The 21,479-nt window shown below is 44.5% G+C and overlaps 1 protein-coding gene and 1 non-coding gene across 3 annotated transcripts in view; both read right to left on the bottom strand.

The window, feature by feature from the left end:
- Positions 1-4,912: 4,912 nt before the first annotated feature.
- egln1a (egl-9 family hypoxia-inducible factor 1a) overlaps positions 4,913-21,479 on the bottom strand; it is a 111,500-nt gene continuing 94,933 nt past the window's right edge. Inside the window, exon 5 of one of the 2 annotated variants that reach the window (XM_080191869.1) lies at positions 4,913-7,177. In XM_080191869.1, the coding sequence (XP_080047995.1) occupies positions 7,116-7,177 (62 nt within the window). In that variant the 3' untranslated portion in view covers positions 4,913-7,115. The other variant, XM_080191868.1, reaches the window with a different exon arrangement.
- LOC145345772 (U2 spliceosomal RNA) lies at positions 13,271-13,462 on the bottom strand. The gene has a single exon (XR_013887159.1). It is a non-coding gene; the product is annotated as a U2 spliceosomal RNA (small nuclear RNA).

The following is a 21,479-nucleotide window of genomic DNA, read 5'->3' as shown; positions in this document are numbered from 1 at the left end:
AATAGAAGTAAGACTCACCGGTCTATAATTCCTGGGGAAGTCTCTGTTCCCCTTCTTAAACAATGGGACAACATTTGCCATCCTCCAATCCTCCGGCACTATACCTGTGACCAACGACGACCTGAAGATCAGAGCCAGAGGCTCTGCAATCGCCTCTCTTGCCTCCCAGAGAATCCTAGGGTAAATCCCGTCCGGCCCAGGGGACTTATCTATTTTCAAACCCTCAAGAATATCTAGCACATCCTCCTTATCAACTGCAATACTGTCCAGTTTACAACCCTGTAACCCAGTGTTCTCCACAGCTACATTTATGTCCCCCTGCGTGAACACCGAAGAGAAATATTGGTTCAATGCCTCTCCAATCTCTTCCGGCTCCACACACAAATTCCCACTGCTGTCTCTAACTGGCCCCAATCTTGCCCTAACCAACCTTCTGTTCTTAACATATCTATAGAACGCCTTAGGATTCTCCTTACTCCTATCAGCCAAAGTCTTCTCATGTCCTCTTTTAGCCCTTCTTAACTCACTCTTTAACTCCCTCCTAGCCAATCTAAAGCTTTCTAGTGCACTACCTGAGCCCTCAAGTCTCATCCGGACATAAGCCTCCTTTCTCTTTTTAACCAGCGAATCAACTTTCTTAGTGCACCACGGTTCCCTAGCTCGACCAATTCCTCCTTGCCTGACAGGGACATACATATCAAGGACTCGCAGTAGCTGCTCCTTGAAAAAACTCCACATTTCGGACGTTCTGAGATCCTGTAGTCTCCTAGTCCAACCTATGCTTCCTAATTCTCTCCTAATAGCCTCATAATTACCCTTCCCCCAGCTAAAACTACTGACCCGAGGTTCTTGCCTATCCCTTTCCATCACTAAGGTGAACGTAACCGAATTGTGGTCACTATCACCAAAAGAAGTGATGGTATTCAGACAGTAGGGACATAGCACAAGCTAGCATAAAAATAAATTTGGAAAGATTTATATATCATTTGGTGGCAGTCTCTTTAAGGGTTGAAGTTTAGGTCACATTCAGAACCAAGAAACTAAGAAGCATGGGGCAGACTGCTCCATTCCAAATAATGCAAAGATCGATAAACAGGTAAGATGGCTTTTTGAATCCATTAATAAGATGACTACATCTGTAATAGTCTGCCAGCCGGAATATTAGTCCTTCCAATAGGGGGCTGATGTATTGCAGAATAGGACATTGCACCCAACACTGCTTCATTTTGATCTTATTTCCACACAAAGCCACATTTTAATTCTCTTGTTTATTTTAAAATTAAAAAACAATGTCAGACTTAACTTGAAAGTACATTTAAGCTATTTTGCACTTTGAATTCTGCTAGATAAGAAGACTAATCAACTGGAAAATGTTTAGTTCAATCCAACTCATGCCAAGCTATTGGCCTATAACTTCTGCCTAGCGGGGCAATTTAGCATGGCCAACCTAACCCACACATTTTTTTGGAGCGTGGGAAGAAACTGGAGCACCTGGAGAAAATCCATGCAGACGTAGCAAAACATGTAAATGCCACAGAGTCATCCATTGGCCATCAACAATAGATGAATTTCTTCAGCACTTACCTGCATTGGAAAATTGTGATCTAACTTCCGATGGGAACAACAGCCTTTGTCTCCACAGAGGCCCCAGTGTGGTGCAGGACTCCAGCAACACCTCTTATGGCAGGGCCAGATTGGGAATGCCCACTGAGGTCAAGCTTTTAAACAGCAGTTTTGTATTGAAGCCAGAGAGCAAAAGGATGCCCTGCTATTACTAATGTATTTTGAATTTTTCTTTTTTTCCCTATTTCGTTTAAGCAGTCAATCCAATTGTTATTGGCTCCTTTGATGTGTAATTTTTAGTTTTATTTTTATGATTGAAGATGAGTATTACTTAATATATATATAATTAACATAGGTTTTTTTTAAATCTGTGAAACTACTATTTAAATCTGGGTTGTATTATATAATTTTACGCGTGGCATGGTTAAAAGTGTTTGTATGTTTTAATTTAGAGTATGGAGACTGAAAATATAATTAGGAAGAAGAGATCAAAACTTCTTAGATCATGATTTGGATCCCTTATGAGCAAAAGAGAGTTCACATTTTGGACTGTGTGTTTATCATTAATTTGTATTATTCTGTCTTGTTTGCTTATGTTATTCATTTATAATTACCTCACATTTAAATGTTGTGTGTTGGTGTTTAAATAAAGCATTAGTGGAGTTTTGTGAAGTTTAATCATAGAATCACTGCAGTGCAAAAGAGACCATTCAGCCCATCAAGCCTTCACCAACAACAATCCGTTTTCACTAAAACGGGGTGGGGGGGTGGTGGGGTGGTGGGAGAGAGGGGTGGGAGAGAGGGGTGGGAGAGAGGGGTGGGAGAGAGGGGTGGGAGAGAGGGGTGGGAGAGAGGGGTGGGAGAGAGGGGTGGGGGGGGTGGTGGGAGAGAGGGGTGGGAGAGAGGGGTGGGAGAGAGGGGTGGGGGGGTGGTGGGGGGGAGAGAGGGGTGGTGGGGGGGGGGTGGTGGGGGGGGAGAGGGTGGTGGGGGAGAGGTGTGGGGGGGTTGGGGGGGGAGAGGGTGGTGGGGGAGAGGTGTGGGGGGGTTGGGGGGGGAGAGGGTGGTGGGGGAGAGGTGTGGGGGGGTTGGGGGGGGAGAGGGTGGTGGGGGAGAGGTGTGGGGGGTTGGGGGGGGAGAGGGTGGTGGGGGAGAGGTGTGGGGGGGTTGGGGGAGAGGTGTGGGGGGGTAGGGGGAGGGGGGGGTAGGGGGAGGGGGGGGTAGGGGGAGGGGGTGGCTGGGGGGTGGGGGTGGCTGGGGGGAGGGGAGGGGGAGGGATGGGGTGGGAGGGGTTGGGTGGGGGGTGGGTGGTGGGAGGGGTTGGGTGGGGGGGGAGGGTGAGGGGGGAGGGGGAGGGTGAGGAGGGAGGGGGAGGGTGAGGGGGGAGGGGGAGGGTGAGGAGGGAGGGGGTGGGGGGGGAGGGTGAGGTGGGTGGGGGGGGAGGGTGAGGTGGGTGGGGGGGGAGGGTGAGGTGGGTGGGGGGGGAGGGTGAGGTGGGTGGGTGGGGAGGGAGGGGGTGGGTGGGGGGGGAGGGTGAGGGGGGAGGGTGAGGAGGGGGTGGGTGGGGGGGGAGGGTGAGGAGGGAGGGGGGAGGGGGTGGGTGGGGGGGGAGGGTGAGGAGGGAGGGGGGAGGGGGTGGGTGGGGGGGGAGGGTGAGGAGGGAGGGGGGAGGGGGTGGGTGGGGGGGGGAGGGTGAGGAGGGAGGGGGGAGGGGGTGGGTGGGGGGGAGGGTGAGGGGGGGTGGGGAGGTGGGGTTGGGAGGGTGGGGGGGAGGGTGAGGAGGGAGGGGGGGTGGGGAGGTGGGGTTGGGAGGGTTGAGGTGGGAGGGTGAAGAGTAGGGGGGAGGGGGGATGGAGGGGTGGGGAGGAGAGAGGGAGGTGGGTAGAGGGGGAGGGGGGAGAGAGGGAGGTAGGGAGGGGGGAGAGAGGGAGGTGGGGAGGGGGGAGAGGAGGAGAGAGGGAGGTGGGGGAGGAGAGAGGGAGGTGGGGGAGGGGGGGAGGAGAGAGGGAGGTGGGGGAGGAGAGAGGGAGGTGGGGGAGGAGAGAGGGAGGGGAGAGGAGAGGAGAGGGGGGAGGAGAGGAGAGGGGGGAGGGGAGGAGAGGGGAGGGGGGAGGGGAGGAGAGGAGAGGGGGGAGGGGAGGGGAGGAGGGAGTGGAGGGGAGGTGGGAGGGGTGTAGTGGAGGGGAGGTGGGAGGGGTGTAGTGGAGGGGAGAAGGGTGAAAGGGAAGGGGGAAGGAACTGTTTGGACATGTTAGTTGTACATCTTAGATGTAGTCTGACTCTTCTCTAATGATCTCTGTGCCTGTATCTACAAGTGTGGTGATCATGACTCCAGGTTTTCAATCTGCATTGGATTCTGCAATATCTATCAAACAGGTAGTTCACATCAGGTTACAGGAGGCTTGCAAAAGTCATCTTAAGGATTACACTTTCCTAAAGCATTTGGAATACCTCTCACTGTAAACACAGAGAGGAGTAGGGAGAAAGTAGACAGGAGAAACTTGTTTCCCTTGAAAGAGTGTTCAAAAATCAGGGTCATTGATTGAAACATAGAACTCATTTCACTCTATAAAGAGGCTTGACCTTCCTTTAACAAAGCTATGCTGACTATCCAACTCATTCATGTCTTTCTAACTGATGGTTTATCTGATCCATCGGGATTGGTTCTAACAATTTGCCCACCACTGAATAAAGACTAATGGCCTATAATTGTTTGGCAATTCCTTTGCTCCCTTTTTAAATACCAGGACATTTGCATTCCCCCACTTCTCCAGCACCTCAGCTGTGTCTAGTGCACATTGGAAAATAATCCTCAGATCATCTGCTATTTCTTCCCTGACTTCCTTCAACATCTGAGGGTACAATCCATCCTGTCATGGCAGTTTTTCCACATCTAAGGATTCCAACTCCTCTAACACTTCCTATGTTGTTATGATTATTTTATTCAACGTTTCACACTGCTCCTCTTGGATCACTATATCCACATCATCCCTTGGTGATGATGACAAAAAAAATTCATTTCAAACTCTTCACGGCCCAGTAATGATCCCAGTAAAACATTACTGCAATCCCACCAGAAATCATGTTATATTAGTTCGTATTCCATTTCTCTGCAAAACATCGTATCAAGCCAAAGGCATCATATGTAAACTTCAGATTTAATCCCTATTCAGTCTTTCTTTTCACTTCAATTCTTCCTACATAAAAGGTTAAAACAGCAGATTCCTGACAATGTATACTACGTTCTCTATTACTTAACTTTTATTATTAACTTTTGAAATCTACACATTATTGGAGTCGATAGAAATTACACCAGATCCGTTCTTGCAATTGTTCAATTTTATTCAATTTTTCATTTTAGGAAAATATTCACACTATTATTCAAGAGAAAACAAATCTTATCCAACAAAACATGGTGTTTTAGAAATTTGACTTTAAATGTGTATTAGATGCTCAAATCACAGTAGAATAAATACTAATGAAGGATAGCAATTCTTGCTACAAATGTATTTTAAATAGATGCTAGTAGAAAAACTATGCATTTGGATTTTACAATGACTCAAAATATTTTACAAAAATATATTGAAGCAGAGTAAATAACTTGCTTCGGGTGTAACCAATAGATTAAAGTCCTGTTTGTTTTAGATCTTATCAAAACATTCACACCAAGCAACTCATTGTCAACAGGCTATCTTTCACTCCGTCCACCACTCATGTACTGAGGTTGCTGTGTTCTGCCTCTAGGATGCAAGGTGCAAAAGAGACGGACAATAAAAGCTGGCCTTTTCAGTGATGTCCCCATCTTGTGAATGAATAAAAAATACTCTCAAGGTCTTTGGCATTCCATCTGTGAGAAAGTCAGCAAAAAATAGTCAGACTTCTATTGGTACTTTCAGGCCATGTATTACTAGTGAAATAAATTAGTCTCACTAACCACTTTCTAATGTTCAGTAGGCAGTAATTCTTACTAGAAATGTCATTTTGAATTTTCATTTGCAAGTTAGTCATATTATTTGACTATTTCAGTACATATCAATTGTATTTCAAAAATACTGTAGTCAAGGAAATCACACTTGTTTCAGAAAACAAAGGATTTAATTTTTGCAACTTGTACATGCTGTCAGTTTATTTCAGAATTAATACTTTTATTTTATAATGTCCAAACAATAGTAAATAGCAACTCTATCTTATGTGCATGCTCTTTGCTATGCAGCTCTCATGTCACTGGGCATTTTATAAAATATATTGTCAGAAAAAAAAAATCAGACAGGCGCTTACCACATGGAAAAGGCATCAAAGCACCATGGTATTGATGTGTCTTCAAATGCTGAATACATGTGACATAACATTATGTAGATACAGCTTCAAAGAGAAAAGTACCCAAACTGAACACCGTCAGGGAGGAATAACCGGAATCAAAAATACAACTGTATATAAAATTGGTTCACTGATTAACTTTTCATTCAAATAAGAAACCTTAGAATGATTGGAGAAATGAATTAGAATGATTGGAGGCTATTGCCACTGATGTAATTGAGTACTGCTTCAAAACTTTTGTTTAAAGAAGTATACAAGATAAGAAGATTAGCATTCAAACCAATTCAAGTGTTCGACATCTTGGTTTATGATTACGTATCTGGACACTGGCGAACACGTCCAAAAATGTTTTCAGATTATTGTTTTTAGAATAATCTCTTTATTGCATATTGTTTATCCCCAAATGCCTCAACCTGTCACTTTAAGTTCAGGAATAAAATCTTAATCAGTCTCTCCCTCCAGTACTCGGTGTCTTACCAGAAACCCAATAATAGTTCAGTAGTAAAACTTTCCAGAGGCAGATGTGCTATAGTTGCAGGAAATTCACTGCAACAAGCACTGGAGGCACTACTGATGTGTTTTTTTTAAATCGTAAAATGACAACGAGCTTTAAAAAAAAACACAAATATATGGAAGGTGATCATGAATAGAATAAAACCAGGGAAAAACAGAGAGGTCAAATAGAGCAATTGTTTCTGCTGCTCACAGCTGGAGGAATTGTCATTTAGAATACTGGACACATTGCAGTTAAATTTAAAATGTTTGTGTTTTCTCTCCAGTCAACTAAATTGCTATACTGAGAAAATCAGGTAGAAAAATCAATACTTTTCTCGTGAATATCAATATTGCAGTTTTCTTGTTCTAACCTCAACATGAATTTTATTCATCGAATTATTCCAAATTCCAATTATCAAACAAAGACAAAACTGCAGTCTATGACTAGCAGATTAAATATAATTGACCAATTAAGAGTATTTGAACAAATCCATGCACCTCTATGCCACAACTTCATTCCAGCTTGAAAATTTCCATTACTGCTTCAACCATGGCATTCATCACTTGAAACAAGAAAATCTGAGTTACAGTGCAAAGCCTCAGAATTCAAGGTCCAGTTTCAAAAGAAATTTTGTTGCTGAATTCCCATCTTCAATCACGAGTAGCAGATGTTGTGTTCTTCATCCACTCACTGGGTGACATTCATGAAATAAATCTCCTAACTCAATGGAACAGGAGAAGTGTCAAGCTTCTTTCAAACTGTGTTCTGAAGGTTTATTTAATTCAATTTTTACTCCCTTTTCACCTGAAATAAAAATAAAACAAAGTAAAATAACACAAATATTTGTACCACTGCAGAATATTGCAAAAGTACACAAGTGGTATGTATGCATGATTTAAGTAAATTGATTTATTTTCTCATTGTACTTGGGTCTACTGGTGCCCACAATACCACTTCTGCACTCAGGCAGAAGCAGACGAGGGCCTTAGTATTGTAGAGCTGTTTTGTGATAAGCTGCAAAAAGATGCAAGTCCATAAGGTCTTTTCTGGACAGACTCATGTATCCAGATTTTAACTTACAAATTGTTCCAACAACTAACCCATCCAAAACAATATCGTTTAATTAATTAAAACTGTAATTATAACAAGCATAACATTTTGCCCAGCTTTTTTAATCTTGATTTCCTGGAAGGAACTTTATGCACAAGATTCATGTCACCACAACTTAATTTCTACTTGGGAGTTTGAAAATCTTGTTTTTTTTTACCTATGAGGGCAGATTTTCAGAAGTAAGACTCTCAGATAGCATTGCATCACAAGAACACATTTGAAAACTGGGTGCTGAGTTCAGAGAGCTTGCACTGGTTATTTAATAACTAGAAAATCAGGATTGCCATGAATCAGGAACGCTAACCACCCTGCTTGTTTTTTTTCAGTGCACTCCCATTGCACTGTAAGTCTTGCCTCAGAGAATTTATCCTATTATATTTTTGTCTACAAAACACTTGAGGGAAATAAAACCAAAGTAGTCATACAATTAAAACAGACATGGAGTATTCCAGACATAGATTTAATCACTCTGGCAAAGAACAGAACATAATTTTTAATAATTTCTTGCATGTAATTAAGTCCAGAGGTAAATCCAGGTTATTGAGCATGGTGATCCGCATCATAAAATTACCTCCAGCAGTAAATCACTTGTGCACTAAACACAAAACAAATATTTTAAGCACAAATTAATGTTTATTATTCTGTTCTTTTGTTTGATTTCAGAAGTAAGTATATAAGTAGGCTTTTATATTAACACTGCAATGAAGTTACTGTGAAAATCCCCTAGTTGCCACACTCTGGTGCCTGACCAGCACATCTTTCAGATTGCAGGAGGAAACCGGAGCACCTGGAGGAAATCCATGCAGACATGGGGAGAACATACAGAATTGAACCTGCGTCCCTTGCATTCAGGCTTCAGTGCTAACCATTGTGCCATCATGTTGCCCATAAATAAATAATGTACTGTAATTGAAAAAAACATTTTTAGTGAATCAGTCGCTTTTGTCGTAATGTAAATTTCCACAAACAAATAATTAGCAAGGACTTTAAAAAGATTCATGCTACTTTTGGATGAAAAGTTCATTTAAAAGATCAAATCAACTGGAATCTCCACCATTGAGAGTTGCGCTAAAATATTAAGTTTACCAAATTTTGCAACTTCCATTGGATACAATATATTAAATTATAAGGGGACAGACTCCCCTACTGGTGAATAAGCTCACCACCAGGCGATTCTAAATCAAAGTCAAGTGTAAAATGGTTCTGCCATCTTCTAAATACAAGAAAAAGCACAGGATAAAACCAGTGGCTGATATAAACTGAAGTTTCTCTGTTCATTTTCCAGGTATAATATACATTTATCTCAAAATATAGCAAAGAAAAAGCTCTTGGGAACTTGGATTCACCCAGGAGAGTAGTTTAAAAAGTGGAAATTCAGGTCTTAATGTTGTGAAGTCAGTGTTTGTAAAATTATAAAATGCTAAGAATTGTAAAATTGCATGTTCTGTCAAAAAACGTAGTTTTTTTTGCTGTGCTTAGAAAGTTAAAAGAGATGTAGGTGCATGTAGTACACAACTGAAATATTGTTTTGAGGTTGGGCAGTAGTGTTGCCAAGACAACAAGCTATTTTTGAAGTTTAATCAATCGATTTAAAATAGCCATTGGAATAATGGCAGCCTATCAGATTTGATTTTGACATTTTGGTAACCTGTAAACCAATCCTATTGTGGGAATGTTGTTATATCATGAGGGGTATAACAGCCAGCTCCCAGCTCCAGAGATCAGGCCAGCAACTGCCTCTGCTTTAGAGAAAGAGAGAGAGAAAAACAGCCAGCAACTATCTCTGCCACAGCTAATAGCTTTTAGCTCAAAGCCTCATCTGAATTGAAAAGATATCAAAAAGAAGCCAGAGATCCCAGGCAGAAGATTCTGGAAGATAAAACTTCATTGTATTTTGAGAGTGACAAAAAAACGATTTTTTTGTTAATAAATGGGAATTGCATTTATCTAAACAGCATTCTATTAGAATAGTGTTTTATTGGATTTGTTAATGGTTTAGTTAACCTGTTCACTTTAGTTAGATAAATAAAATGTTTCTTGTTGCTTTTACAGAGAGTCTAGGGAGTTATTTTGAATTAACCACAAAGTTGATGAAGAGCAGATTGTGCTATTTCTCACTCACTTTAACAGATTGTGAAGCGAGGTACTTCTCTTTGAGTGGTTATATGTTAATTCTCAGAGAGGGGATCAACCCCCCACTTCATAACAGAAAAAAAAATGTAATACTGTTGATACAGTCCAACAAGTAAAAAATCTCCACCAGGGTTCAAATCACAAGATGGAGCTAACCCATTTATTGCTGAAATGGACGCAATGTGTGCTGTTAAAAATACTGAAACTGGACACTGATGGAACAGCATTAGCTGGAGAAGAGATATTGCAGATTAATTGGAGATACAAGTTGAAGGAACAGCAATAATAGTAATAATGCAGGGTGGAGGAATAAGGGTGATCAAGGCGGCAAATGGAATGTTGGCCTTTATTGCGAGGGGGATAGAATATAAAAGCAAGAAGGTCTTGCTGCAACTGTACAGGGCACTGGTGAGGCCGCAACTGGAGTACTGTGTGCAGTTTTGGTCGCCGCATTTGCGAAAGGATATATTGGCCTTGGAGGGAGTGCAGAGAAGGTTCACTTGGCTGATACCGGAGATGAGGGGGTTAGCCTATGAAGAGAGATTGAATAGACTGGGTCTGTACTCATTGGAGTTTAGAAGGCTGAGGGGGGATCTTATAGAGATATATAAGATAATGAAGGGGCTAGATAGGGTAGAGGTAGAGAGATTCTTCCCGCTTAGAAAGGATAGCAGGACTAGAGGGCACAGCCTCAAAATAAGGGGGGGGGGGTGGTTGCAGTTTAGATCAGAGTTGAGGAGGAACTTCTTCACTCAAAGGGTGGTGAGTCTCTGGAATTCTCTGCCCATTGAAGTGGTGGAGGCTACCTCGCTGAATATATTTAAATCACAGGTAGATAGGTTTCTGATAGACAAGGGAATTAAGGGTTATGGGGTGAAAGCAGGAAAGTGGAACTGATCCACTTCAGATCTGGCATGATCTTGTTGAATGGCGGGGCAGGCTCGAAGGGCTAGATGGCCTACTCCTGCTCCTATTTCTTATGTTCTTATGTAATAAGAGCAAACCTTCTCCTGAACTGTCAGCTCCCTAGGATGTCAGAAATTACACTTTCCCGATCAAAGGTTCTTGTTCCTCATGTAGTGACCCATGTGGAAAATTATGGAGATCAGGGAAAATGTAATCAGTTGGTGCCTTGCTGACAACATCAGCTCATTAAAAAGCAACATCAACTAAGGGAAATATCAAAGTGTTGTCAATGCCAGTGGTACTGTACAAATCATTTCCTCAAGATATGGGAAAGGAAGAATAAAGATTGTTAAAGGTACAAAAGTTAGCTCAATATGAATTACTTCATTCTGGTTCCAAAATGCATCTACCTTTTCCAGACAATGTACTCCATCCAATGCCACAATGTTGCCATAATGAGTCTCTTCTTTCAATTGTCCTGGACAGCCAATCAAGTGGTATTCTTGCTCCAACCAGAAGATGGCAGTCTTCATCCCAGGATCAGGGTTGATAGGAATTAGCATCAGACAAGAAATCCACCTTTCTCCCTTAGTGGATGCTGTCCCAGACCCAACTATTTCTCCCCCAGTGCACATCTGAGTTTCTGCCCCACTCTCAATTATTCATAACACTAATTCCCATTTTTCTCTATATTACCATCTATTGTCCTATTCTTTCTCACTCCCCATCGGTGCCATACTTCATCACTCCCTACAGTACAATCCCTCTCCTGAGTGCTGCTGCTCATGGATCCGACTCCTCTCTCTCCTCAGCATAATCTTGAGTGAACAACCCATTACTGTTCAGTATTGACAGGTCTTGCTAAAGTTGCCAATCGGTTCACACAAGACAGACCTGTAAGGTCACACAAAGCTGTGTACCAGTAAGAAGAGAGGGGATAACTGGAGAAGAAAAACAAACTTGAAATAAAGTTATGTTGTCAAGAATTTATTTTTAAATCAGCTATTTCTGTAGATTGAAGTGAGGTGAGGGACCAAATGGCTTATTCCTGCTCCTATTTCTTATGCCATTAGTGAATTTTCTGAAACCTCCTCATCCATTATTCTAGTTCAAAAACACAGATTGAACAATTACATCAAAGGAACAGGCCCTTCGGCCCTCCAAGCCTGCACCAACCATGCTGCCCGTCTGAACTAAAACCTCCTACCCTTCCGGGGACCATATCCCTCTATTCCCATCCTACTCAGTTTTTGTCCAGATGCCCTTTAAAATTCACTATTGTATCTGCTTCCACTATCTCCCCTGGCAGAGAGTTCCAGGCACCCACCACTCTCTGGGTCAAAAACTTGCCTCGTACATCTCCTTTAAACCTTGTCTCTTGCCCCTGTGCCCCCTAGTAACTGACTCTTCTACCCTGGGAAAAATCTTCTGACTATCCACTCTGTCCAAGCCCCTTGTAATTTTGTAGACCTTGGGTGACTACTGTCTGTGTGGAGTTCGCATGTTCTCGATGTGTCTGCGTGGGTTTCATCCGGATGCCCAGCCTCCTCCCACAGTCCAAAGACGTGGCGGTTAGGTTGATTGGCCGTGCTAATTTGCCCCTTAGTGTCAGGGGGATTTGCAGGGTAAATGTGTGTGGTTATGGGGATTGGGCCTGGCTGGGATTATTATTGGTGCAGGCTTGGTGGGCCGAATGGCCACCCTCTGCACTGCAGGAACTCTATGATTCCATGAATTAAACGTCTTGATGGGTCGATTCAGGTAAACTGGGGAAGGGGAAGGATCCAAAGGGGTGTAATCCGGGATGACTGAAATTTCCATAACTGAAATTGATAGATTTTTATTTGGGAAAAAGCTCCAGGAATATGGGATACAGAAAGGTAAATGGCGTAGGAATGCAAGACTGTCTAATTGAATAGTGGAAAAGGCTTTTGGGCCTGCATTCATTTTCAATGTTCCTGTTCGAGCCATGTGGAAATGTCCCCTTTTGGACATTAGATTACGCTCCAAATGGCCGACCATTTGGCAGTTCATGGTGTAGCCGAGACAACCATCAATAAAGATGTGGGCCTTAGAAATCCCACACTGCCACAGTAGGGGGAGCTCTTCCATGAACGTGGACAGGCCACAATAAGAAGTCTCACAACTTCAGGCCAAAGTCCAACAGATTTATTTAGCAACACAAGCTCCCGGAGCCTCGCCCCCCCCTCAGGCAGTGAGGAGTAGTATTCACAAACAGGACATACAGGCATGAGCCCAGTTCACAAGATAACGGTTGGAACGCGAGTCCCCCCAGACAATCAATCCCCAAAGGTACAGACAATGTGAGTGAAGAGAGGACTAAGCACAGGCCTTTCTCCGTTCACATTGTCTGCACCTTCAAGACTTAACCACCCGTAAAGACCCGCACCCCAACCACCATCCTGCAAACCGAGTCTGTGTCTTTATATGCCCTGCTTGTGAACACAACCCCCCACTCACCTGGTGAAGGAGCGACGCTCCGAAAGCCAGTGCTACCAAACAAGCCCGTTGGATTCAACCTGGTGTTGTGAGACTTCCTACGGTGCTTAGCCCAGTCCAACGCTGACATCTCCACATCAAACCACAATGTCAGGGCAAAATTTTTTTTAAACTTTATTCCAATCCAATCAAGCCAAATTAAATCCAATTCAGAGTCCCAACAAGTTGGGACATTCCCGATCCAAGCTGACAAGACAGGGCTCCCACCTCCTGTCTTGGGCTTGGTCGACATGATCCAAGCTGATTGGAGTAGGTGTAGCTCCTCCTCCAAGGCTTGATCTCATTTGCATCTTAGCCAAAAGGCCCAGATGCAGCTTTAAAAAATTGCTTCAAATGAAGCTGAAATATAACCCAATGACTTCAACCAAGCGCAGCATGTCGATACTACACTTGATCTTAGCCAAAAGGCTGAGAAGCAAATGTCAGGGCAAAAAGGACATCTGAACTTAGCAGTGTGTCATGTTCCTTTATTCAGGAACTGGAACGAGTGTAGAGGCCTAGTCTTGTTGGACACCCATTTAATGTGATCTGCCTCATGTTATATAGAGATTTAAAGAATGATTGTTAATTCATTTTATTTGTTTTTGAGAAATGGGCATTGTTGTCAAGGAAGCAATTCATTGCCCCCCCCAACCCCCTTGTTTCCTTCGAGAAGGCCTTCTTCATAAATCTCTGCAGTTCCTGTGGTGAAGATACTCCTACATTATGGTCAGGGATTTTGACACATTGATGAAGAATGAACAGTAAGTGATATGTGTCCAGGCTGGGATTATAGAATCCATACAGTGCAGAAGGAGGCCATTTGGCCCATTGAGTCTGCACCGACTCTCTGACAGAGTATTTTACCCAGGACCATCTCCCTACCCCTTCCCCTAATCCCACACATTTACCCCGCCAATCTCCCCCACCGACACATCTTGGGACATGAAAGGGCAGTTTAGCATGGCCAATCCACCCACCCTGCACATATATGGAGCGTGGGAGGAAACCGGAGCACCCAGAGGAAACCCACCCAGGGACGGGGAGAACGTGCACACTGTGCACCGACAGTGACCCAAGCCGGGAACCGAACCGGGATCCCCGGCACTGCGAGGCAGCAGCGCCAACCACCGTGCCACCGTGCCACCAGGTGATCAAGTTTGAGGTGTGGGCATTCCTATCCTTCTCCTTTGAGGTGGAGGTTTTGTGTCGTGGAGGTATTGTCACAGAAGCAATGTCAAGTTGCTCTGACCACAATACAGACGGTAACCATTGTGTCCTAAAGGATCAATGTTTAGGCTCAATGTTTAGGCTGGTGGCTGGAGTACCTTTCAAATTGGCAAATTTGTTGGAACTGATTTTTGTGCTAAATTAATAACATAAAACATTTGCAGCATCATGCAATAACTTCGAATGACTAACAAACTTACTTTGACTTTTAAAAAGCAGTGATAGAAATTGCAATGCTAGAAACTGAATATGAGAACTAAAAATGTTCGAAGTAAACAGGACACCAAATACTATCTTTAAAAAGAAAAAGACAGGTTATATCAAGACAGAGATTAGCAGCTATTTTAGCTGTTTTTAAAAAGTGAGATGGAAGAGAAAGGAGCAACAGTTATGGCAATTAGAGAGGGGAAGTGGGTTAATTGAGCAGCAAATTGCTTAAAGGAAAATAGTAATCTAATATGAAACAACAGTGACTTAATAAACATAAATAAATAGAGTAATATAGGCCATCAGCTGTGAGTCAGTTGGCAGCACGTTCATCTCTAAATCACAAGGTTAAGTGTGCAAGTCTGCCTGCAAGACTTGAGCACAAAAATCAAGGCTACTACTCCAGCGCAGTACTGGGGGATCGCTACACTGAGAAGCCATCTTTCAGATGAGACATTAAACTGAGGTCCCATCTGCCTGCATGGGTTGATGTCAGAGGACCCATGGTACTATATTGAAGAAGAGCAAGGGATTAATCCTTGGTGTTTCAGCTGACATTTATCAATCAAAATCACAAACAGATTGATGTGTGTGAATACTTGCTGTACTTTTTTACAACAGTAACTACACTTCAAAAAGGACTTCATTAACTGTAAAAGCACTTTGAGACATCTGGTGGTTGTGAATAGTGTCATATAAATCAAAGTATCTCTTTATAAAACAGAGGAATGCAGATAGTGGATATGATTACAGCAGATTTAAAGCAATAGCAGAGATCCACACAAAGTAAAACATGAAAGATAAGGAAAACAACATGATAAGCCAACAAGCTGAGGATTCAGCAGATATGAAAATAAAACACAGAATTTAAGCAAAACATAGGAAATGCTCCTCAGAAGAGAAAAGGGTACAGACTCTCACTGCGGGCTAGCGTTAACTTCCTAGCGTTAAGCTCCACCTCATATGCAAACCTATACCTCACTTACATGCCATTGAACTATTCTCTCCTCCAATTGCTATATTTCCTTGCAAATTGTGCAACCTTAATGAAATGCTTGTCTTTCAGTCTTCAGTTAATGATGACATGTCAGTATATGCCTTTTTCTTGACAGAAGTTGACTGACCTGGTGTGCATTTCCAACATTTTATGTTTTCACTCACAGGCCTATAGCTTTTATGAAGGATATCTGTTAGAAAAATAGGCCCTTTTGCCCAACTGAGATATACAGGTGTTTATGCTCCATATGTGCCTCCTCCTCATCAACATACCCTTCAATTCCTTTCCCCTCATGTTCTTACTCCAACACTCCTGTCAACATTTTTGCAGAATTTATATTCTGTATCCATCTAACAGTTAGAAATAGAATTTCATGTGAAAAAAGTGTATTCTGAATACCAAGCAGTTAGCCTTAATTACCATAAATATACAGAGATGTCTCCGATGTTCCCGTTCTGAGCTTCATGCTTGAAAACTAACCAAGAGGCAGCCTCAGAGAAGACATTTTGTTTAGAGTATCTCAGCATCATAAATGTGGAGTGAATCTTACTAAGCTGGTTATTCTACTCTTCCTTCACCATCATCACAACCTCACCTGTCTCTTTATAGTCTCAGCATAACATACAGTCCTCCCATGGTTTAAAATCACATTGTCTCTCACTAACTCATTTACAGTACAGATGAAGTCCAATCAGCTCAATTCCCTACTGTTCTTTTTGGGGCAATCCAATTCATCCCATTTCCCACACTAGGTCCCTGTAGACTTGCAAGTAAACTTCCTTCAAACATCCGTACAATTTCCTTTTGAAAACATGAACTGTTTCTGCTTCTACCTCTCTCATGGACAGCGCATTCCAGGTCATTACCACTCATTCTGTAAATAAGTTCTACCTCTTTCCCAAAATCCACGTCCCTTACTTTTTCTATCAGCAACTATTGGGAAGATTTTTTCCTTGTCTATCTTCTCTAAGTCTGTCATAACTTGTATATCCGTATCAAATCTCCTTTGCTTCAAGGACAACAACCCCATCCTTTCCAATCACTTGGTAACTAAAACCCTCCAATCCTAGAACAAAACTGGCGAATCTCCTCTACACCATCTCACATCTTTCCTAAAGTGCAGTGACCAGAACCAGACACAACAATCTCATGATGGCCTAACCAGAGCTTTTTACAGGTTCAACATCACCACCCTGCTTTGTACTCAATGTCTGTATAATGAGGCCCAAGATCTCCTGTACTTTGCTACTACTCCCTCTATATGTGTTGCCATTTTCAAAGATCCATTGACATGCACCCACAAGGTCTCTGCACAGTCTTTAGAATTTTGCCAAGAAGTCTAAATTGCCTCTCCTTATACCTTCTGCCAAATTGTATCACCTCACACTTTCCTGTATTAAAATCCATCTGCCACTTGTTTGCTCTTTCTGCTCACCTATGTACTGTTGCCGGCAATTCACATCATCCTCAATTTTTTTAAATTCATTTGTGGGACATGGATGTTGCTGGCTGGCCATTAAGACCAGTTATGACCTATTAGTTTCTGAGCTCAAACCAACTTTTTATCCAGTTGAATGCTGACCCTTCTATTCCATGAGCTTAATTTTTTATATTGGGCTTTTATGTGCTATGTTTTTTAAAAAATCTGTATAGACAACATCCACCTCATCATTTAATTTATTGCCCATCCCTTGTTGCCTGAGAGCAGTTGAAAATCAACCACATTGCTGTTGCTCTGGAGTCACATGTAGACCAGACCATAGAACCATAGAACACTACAGCACAGAAACAGGCCTTTTGGCCCTTCGTGCATTTTTCTGCCTAGTCCCACTGGCCTGCACCTGGACCATATCCCTCCACCCCCCCTCTCATCCATGTACCTGTCTAAGTTTTTCTTAAATGTTAAAAGTGAGCCCGCATTTACCACTTCATCTGGCAGCTCGTTCCACACTCCCACCACTCTCTGTGTGAAGACCCCTCCCCCCCCAATATTCCCTTTAAGCTTTTCCCCCTTCACCCTTAATCCATGTCCTCTAGTTTTTTTTTCTCCTAGCCTCAGTAGAAAAAGCCTGCTTGCGCTCACTCTATCTATACCCATCATAATTTTATACACCTCTATCAAATCTCCCCTCATTCTTCTATGGTCCAGGGAATAAAGTCCTAACCTATTCAACCTTTCTCTGCAACTCAATTTCTCAAGTCCCGGCAACATCCTTGTAAACGTTCTCTGCCCTCTTTCAACCTTATTAATATCCTTGCTGTAAGTAAGGACCAGGTAAGGATGGCAGATTTCCTTCCCTAAAGGACATGAGTGAATCAGGTAGGTTTTTCTGACAATTGACAATGGTTTCATGGTCATCAGTAGATTCTTAATTCCAGATATTTTTTATTGAATTTAAATTTCACCATGTGCCATGGTGGGATTCAAATCCAGGTCCCCAGAACATTAGCTGAGTTTCTGAATAAAGTCCAACGATATCACTAGGACATTGCCTCCCCTTTGGGAAGCACTCTATGCTGGTATCATGTGAAAATTTTGAAATTTTACTCCGTATTCCAAAGTCCAACTCATTTCCCTTGGACAACCTCACCTCCTACCCCTTCCAGTCCATGAATATCTTGTCCTCAAACCAACTTTTTATCCAATTAAATGCTGACCTTTCTATTCCATAAGCTTAATTTTTTTACATTGGGCTTTTATTGTTTGCTGGAGCAGACGAGAAGGAGCAGAGAGCCAGATAAGAAATTACCTGTTAAAAACCTGTTTAAATAAGTTTAAAGCACTTTGTAGTAAGAACTTACCTTGTAGAACAGTTTAAATCATTTAAAAGCATTTTTGCGGGATTTTTGTACTTACTGCTTTAAGAATTCTGAGGGAGTGGTTAGAAGGGAGTTGCGGGCCAGCAGGCTTTAAATCAGCGCCAGGTTTAAAAGGAGACCTGGTATAGACAGCGGGCAGCGGAGTGAGAGGGCAGCAGAGTGAGCTACTAGGGCTTAAGATCAAAAGGGCTGGAGAGAAAAAGGGCCAGGTAAGCGTGTGGAAATTTTCAATACTACTACAGTGAATAATGGAGGGGCATGTGATGTGTTGTTTCTGTATGATGTGGGAACTGGTGGACCCCAGGGTCCTTCCCAGTGACCATGTCTGCAGTAAGTGCAGGTTGCTGGAGGAGCTCCAGCTCAAGGTAGATGAGCTGGCCTCTGAGCTACAGACGCTGAGGCTCATCAGGGGGAGAGAGGGTGCCATTGTCAATGGGGTGCAAGTGACATCCATCCCCCCTGGACTGGCTAACACTAAGGGCCAGCAACAAGAGGGGGCTGCTGAGCGGACGAAGGGGGGTAGGGAGTGGAGGAAGCGGGGTGGGGGGCGGAGGAAGCGGGGTGGGGGGCGGAGGAAGGGGGGTGGGGGGCGGAGGAAGGGGGGTGGGGGGCGGAGGAAGGGGGGTGGGGGGCGGAGGAAGGGGGGTGGGGGGCGGAGGAAGGGGGGTGGGGGGCGGAGGAAGGGGGGTGGGGGGCGGAGGAAGGGGGGTGGGGGGCGGAGGAAGGGGGGTGGGGGGCGGAGGAAGGGGGGTGGGGGGCGGAGGAAGGGGGGTGGGGGGCGGAGGAAGGGGGGTGGGGGGCGGAGGAAGGGGGGTGGGGGGCGGAGGAAGGGGGGTGGGGGGCGGAGGAAGGGGGGTGGGGGGCGGAGGAAGGGGGGTGGGGGGCGGAGGAAGGGGGGTGGGGGGCGGAGGAAGGGGGGTGGGGGGCGGAGGAAGGGGGGTGGGGGGCGGAGGAAGGGGGGTGGGGGGGCGGAGGAAGGGGGGTGGGGGGGGCGGAGGAAGGGGGGTGGGGGCGGAGGAAGGGGGGTGGGGAGCAGAGGAAGGGGGGTGGGGAGCAGAGGAAGGGGGGTGGGGAGCGGAGGCCTCAGCCTCTCAATCTGCATAACAGGTTTGAGGTTCTTGCTTCCAGTCTGGACAAGAACGGGGGAGGTGAGGTCGGTGAGCAAACTGCACACGGTACAGTGATGCAGCAGGGCATAGGCATAGAGAAGGTGAAAAGGAACGTAGTAGTAATTGGGGATAGTGGGGTGAAGGGTATTGACACTGTCCTGTGTCACAATGACAAAGTGCACAGAAGGGTGTGTTGTCTGCCTGGTGCTCGGGTCTGGGATGTCGCATCTGGGCTGCAGAGGAACCTGGAGTGGGAGGGTGAGATTCCAGTCGTTGTGGTACATGTGGGTGCCAACGACGTAGGCAAAATGCGAAGTGAGGATCTGAGGAGGGAGTATGAAAAGCTGGGAATGGAATTAAAAAGTAGAACCGACAAGGTGGTTATCTCTGGGCTACTGCCTGAACCGAGTGCAGACGGGCGTAGGGTTGATAGGATTGAGGAAGTGAATGGGTGGCTCAGGGATTGGTGTGGGAGGAATGGGTTTGCATTGATGGGGCATTGGCATCAGTATTGGGGTAGGTGGGACGGGGTTGGTCTGAACCGTGCTGGGACCAGAGTCCTGGCGAATCGTGTAAAGAGGACTGTAGACAGGGCTTTAAACTAATTGGGGGGGGGGGTGTGTGTGTGTGTGTGTGTGTGTGTGCAAGGGTAGGTGCCATTACGGGGTCTAAAGTTAAGGAGAGGGTACAGGTAAGGGTAGAGGCCGAAGATGTCCCAATAATAAAGGGAGTAGGGGGCGTGAGTATGGTTGGTGGCGTTCCGGCAAATAGGGTCCAGGTGAAGGCTGGGATGAAGGCACTTTATCTGAATGCACGGAGCATTTGGAATAAAGTGGATGAGCTGGTGGCGCAGATCAGCGCAAATGGATATGATCTGGTGGCCATTACAGAGACGTGGCTGCAAGGTGACAGGGACTGGGAGCTGAATGTCCAGGGGTATCAAGCGTTTAGGAAGGATAGGCGGGAGGAAAAAGCGGGGGGCGTAGCTCTGCTGATTAAGGATAGCATCAGGGTAGTAGCAAGGGATGATATAGGAACCAAACAACAGAACGTGGAATCGTTGTGGGTAGAGATTAGGAACAGCAAAGGGAGGAAGATGCTGGTGGGTGTCGTCTATAGGCCCCCCAATAATGATCTGGAGGTGGGGCAGGCTGTTAACGCGCAAATAAGTGAGGCGTGCAGGAATGGGACGGCCGTAATTATGGGGGATTTCAATCTGCATATTGATTGGTCGACCCATGTTGGACGCGGTGGGCTCGAGGAGGAGTTCTTGGAATGCTGCCGGGATAGTTTCCTTGAACAGTGTGTGTTGGAGCCGACGAGGGAGCGAGCTATCTTGGATCTGGTGCTATGTAATGAGGCGGGTAGAATTAGGGACCTTGCGGTGAAGGATCCTCTTGGGGAGAGTGATCATTGTATGGTGGAGTTTCTGGTGCAGATGGAGGAGGAGAAAGTGGGTTCCCGGACATGCGTCCTTTGTTTGAACAGAGGGGAGTACGGTAGGATGAGAGAAGAATTGGCCAATGTGGACTGGGGGAGCGCGTTGGAAGGTAGGTCTGCTGAGGAGCAGTGGAGGATCTTTAAGGAGATCTTTCTTGGTGCTCAGCAGAAATTTATTCCGATGGTCAAAAAGGACCGTAGGAGGAGAGGTAATAAGTCGTGGATAATGAAGGAGGTGAACGAAAGTGTTAAATTAAAAGCGGAGGCGTTTAGAGTAGCTAAGAGTAGTGGGCGAGAAGAGGATTGGGAAAGGTTTAAATGTCAAAAAAGATTGACAAAGAAGTTGATAAAGAAGGGTAGGAGAAACTATGAAGCTGGGCTAGCGCTTAATATAAAAAAGGATAGCAAGAGTTTTTATAAATATATAAAAAGGAAGAGGCTGGCTAGGTGAACGTTGGACCCTTAGAGGATGAGAAGGGGGACTTAGTGGTAGGGGATGGGGATATGGCTGAGGTCTTGAATAACTTTTTTGTTTCTGTCTTCACGGAGGAGGACGTGAATAATTTGCCGGGTGTTAGAGATGGAAAGGTGGTAGGACTGGAGGGTCTCAATGACATTACTGTTACTAGAGAGGCGGTGCTCAACAGACTGGAGG

This window comes from Carcharhinus amblyrhynchos, chromosome 7, assembly GCF_965287045.1.
Source record: "Carcharhinus amblyrhynchos chromosome 7, sCarAmb.v2.hapA, whole genome shotgun sequence".
NCBI classification, from domain to species: Eukaryota; Metazoa; Chordata; class Chondrichthyes; order Carcharhiniformes; family Carcharhinidae; genus Carcharhinus; species Carcharhinus amblyrhynchos.
The sequence above is the reverse complement of the archived record's forward strand: the minus strand, read 5'-3'. Positions and strand labels throughout refer to the sequence as shown.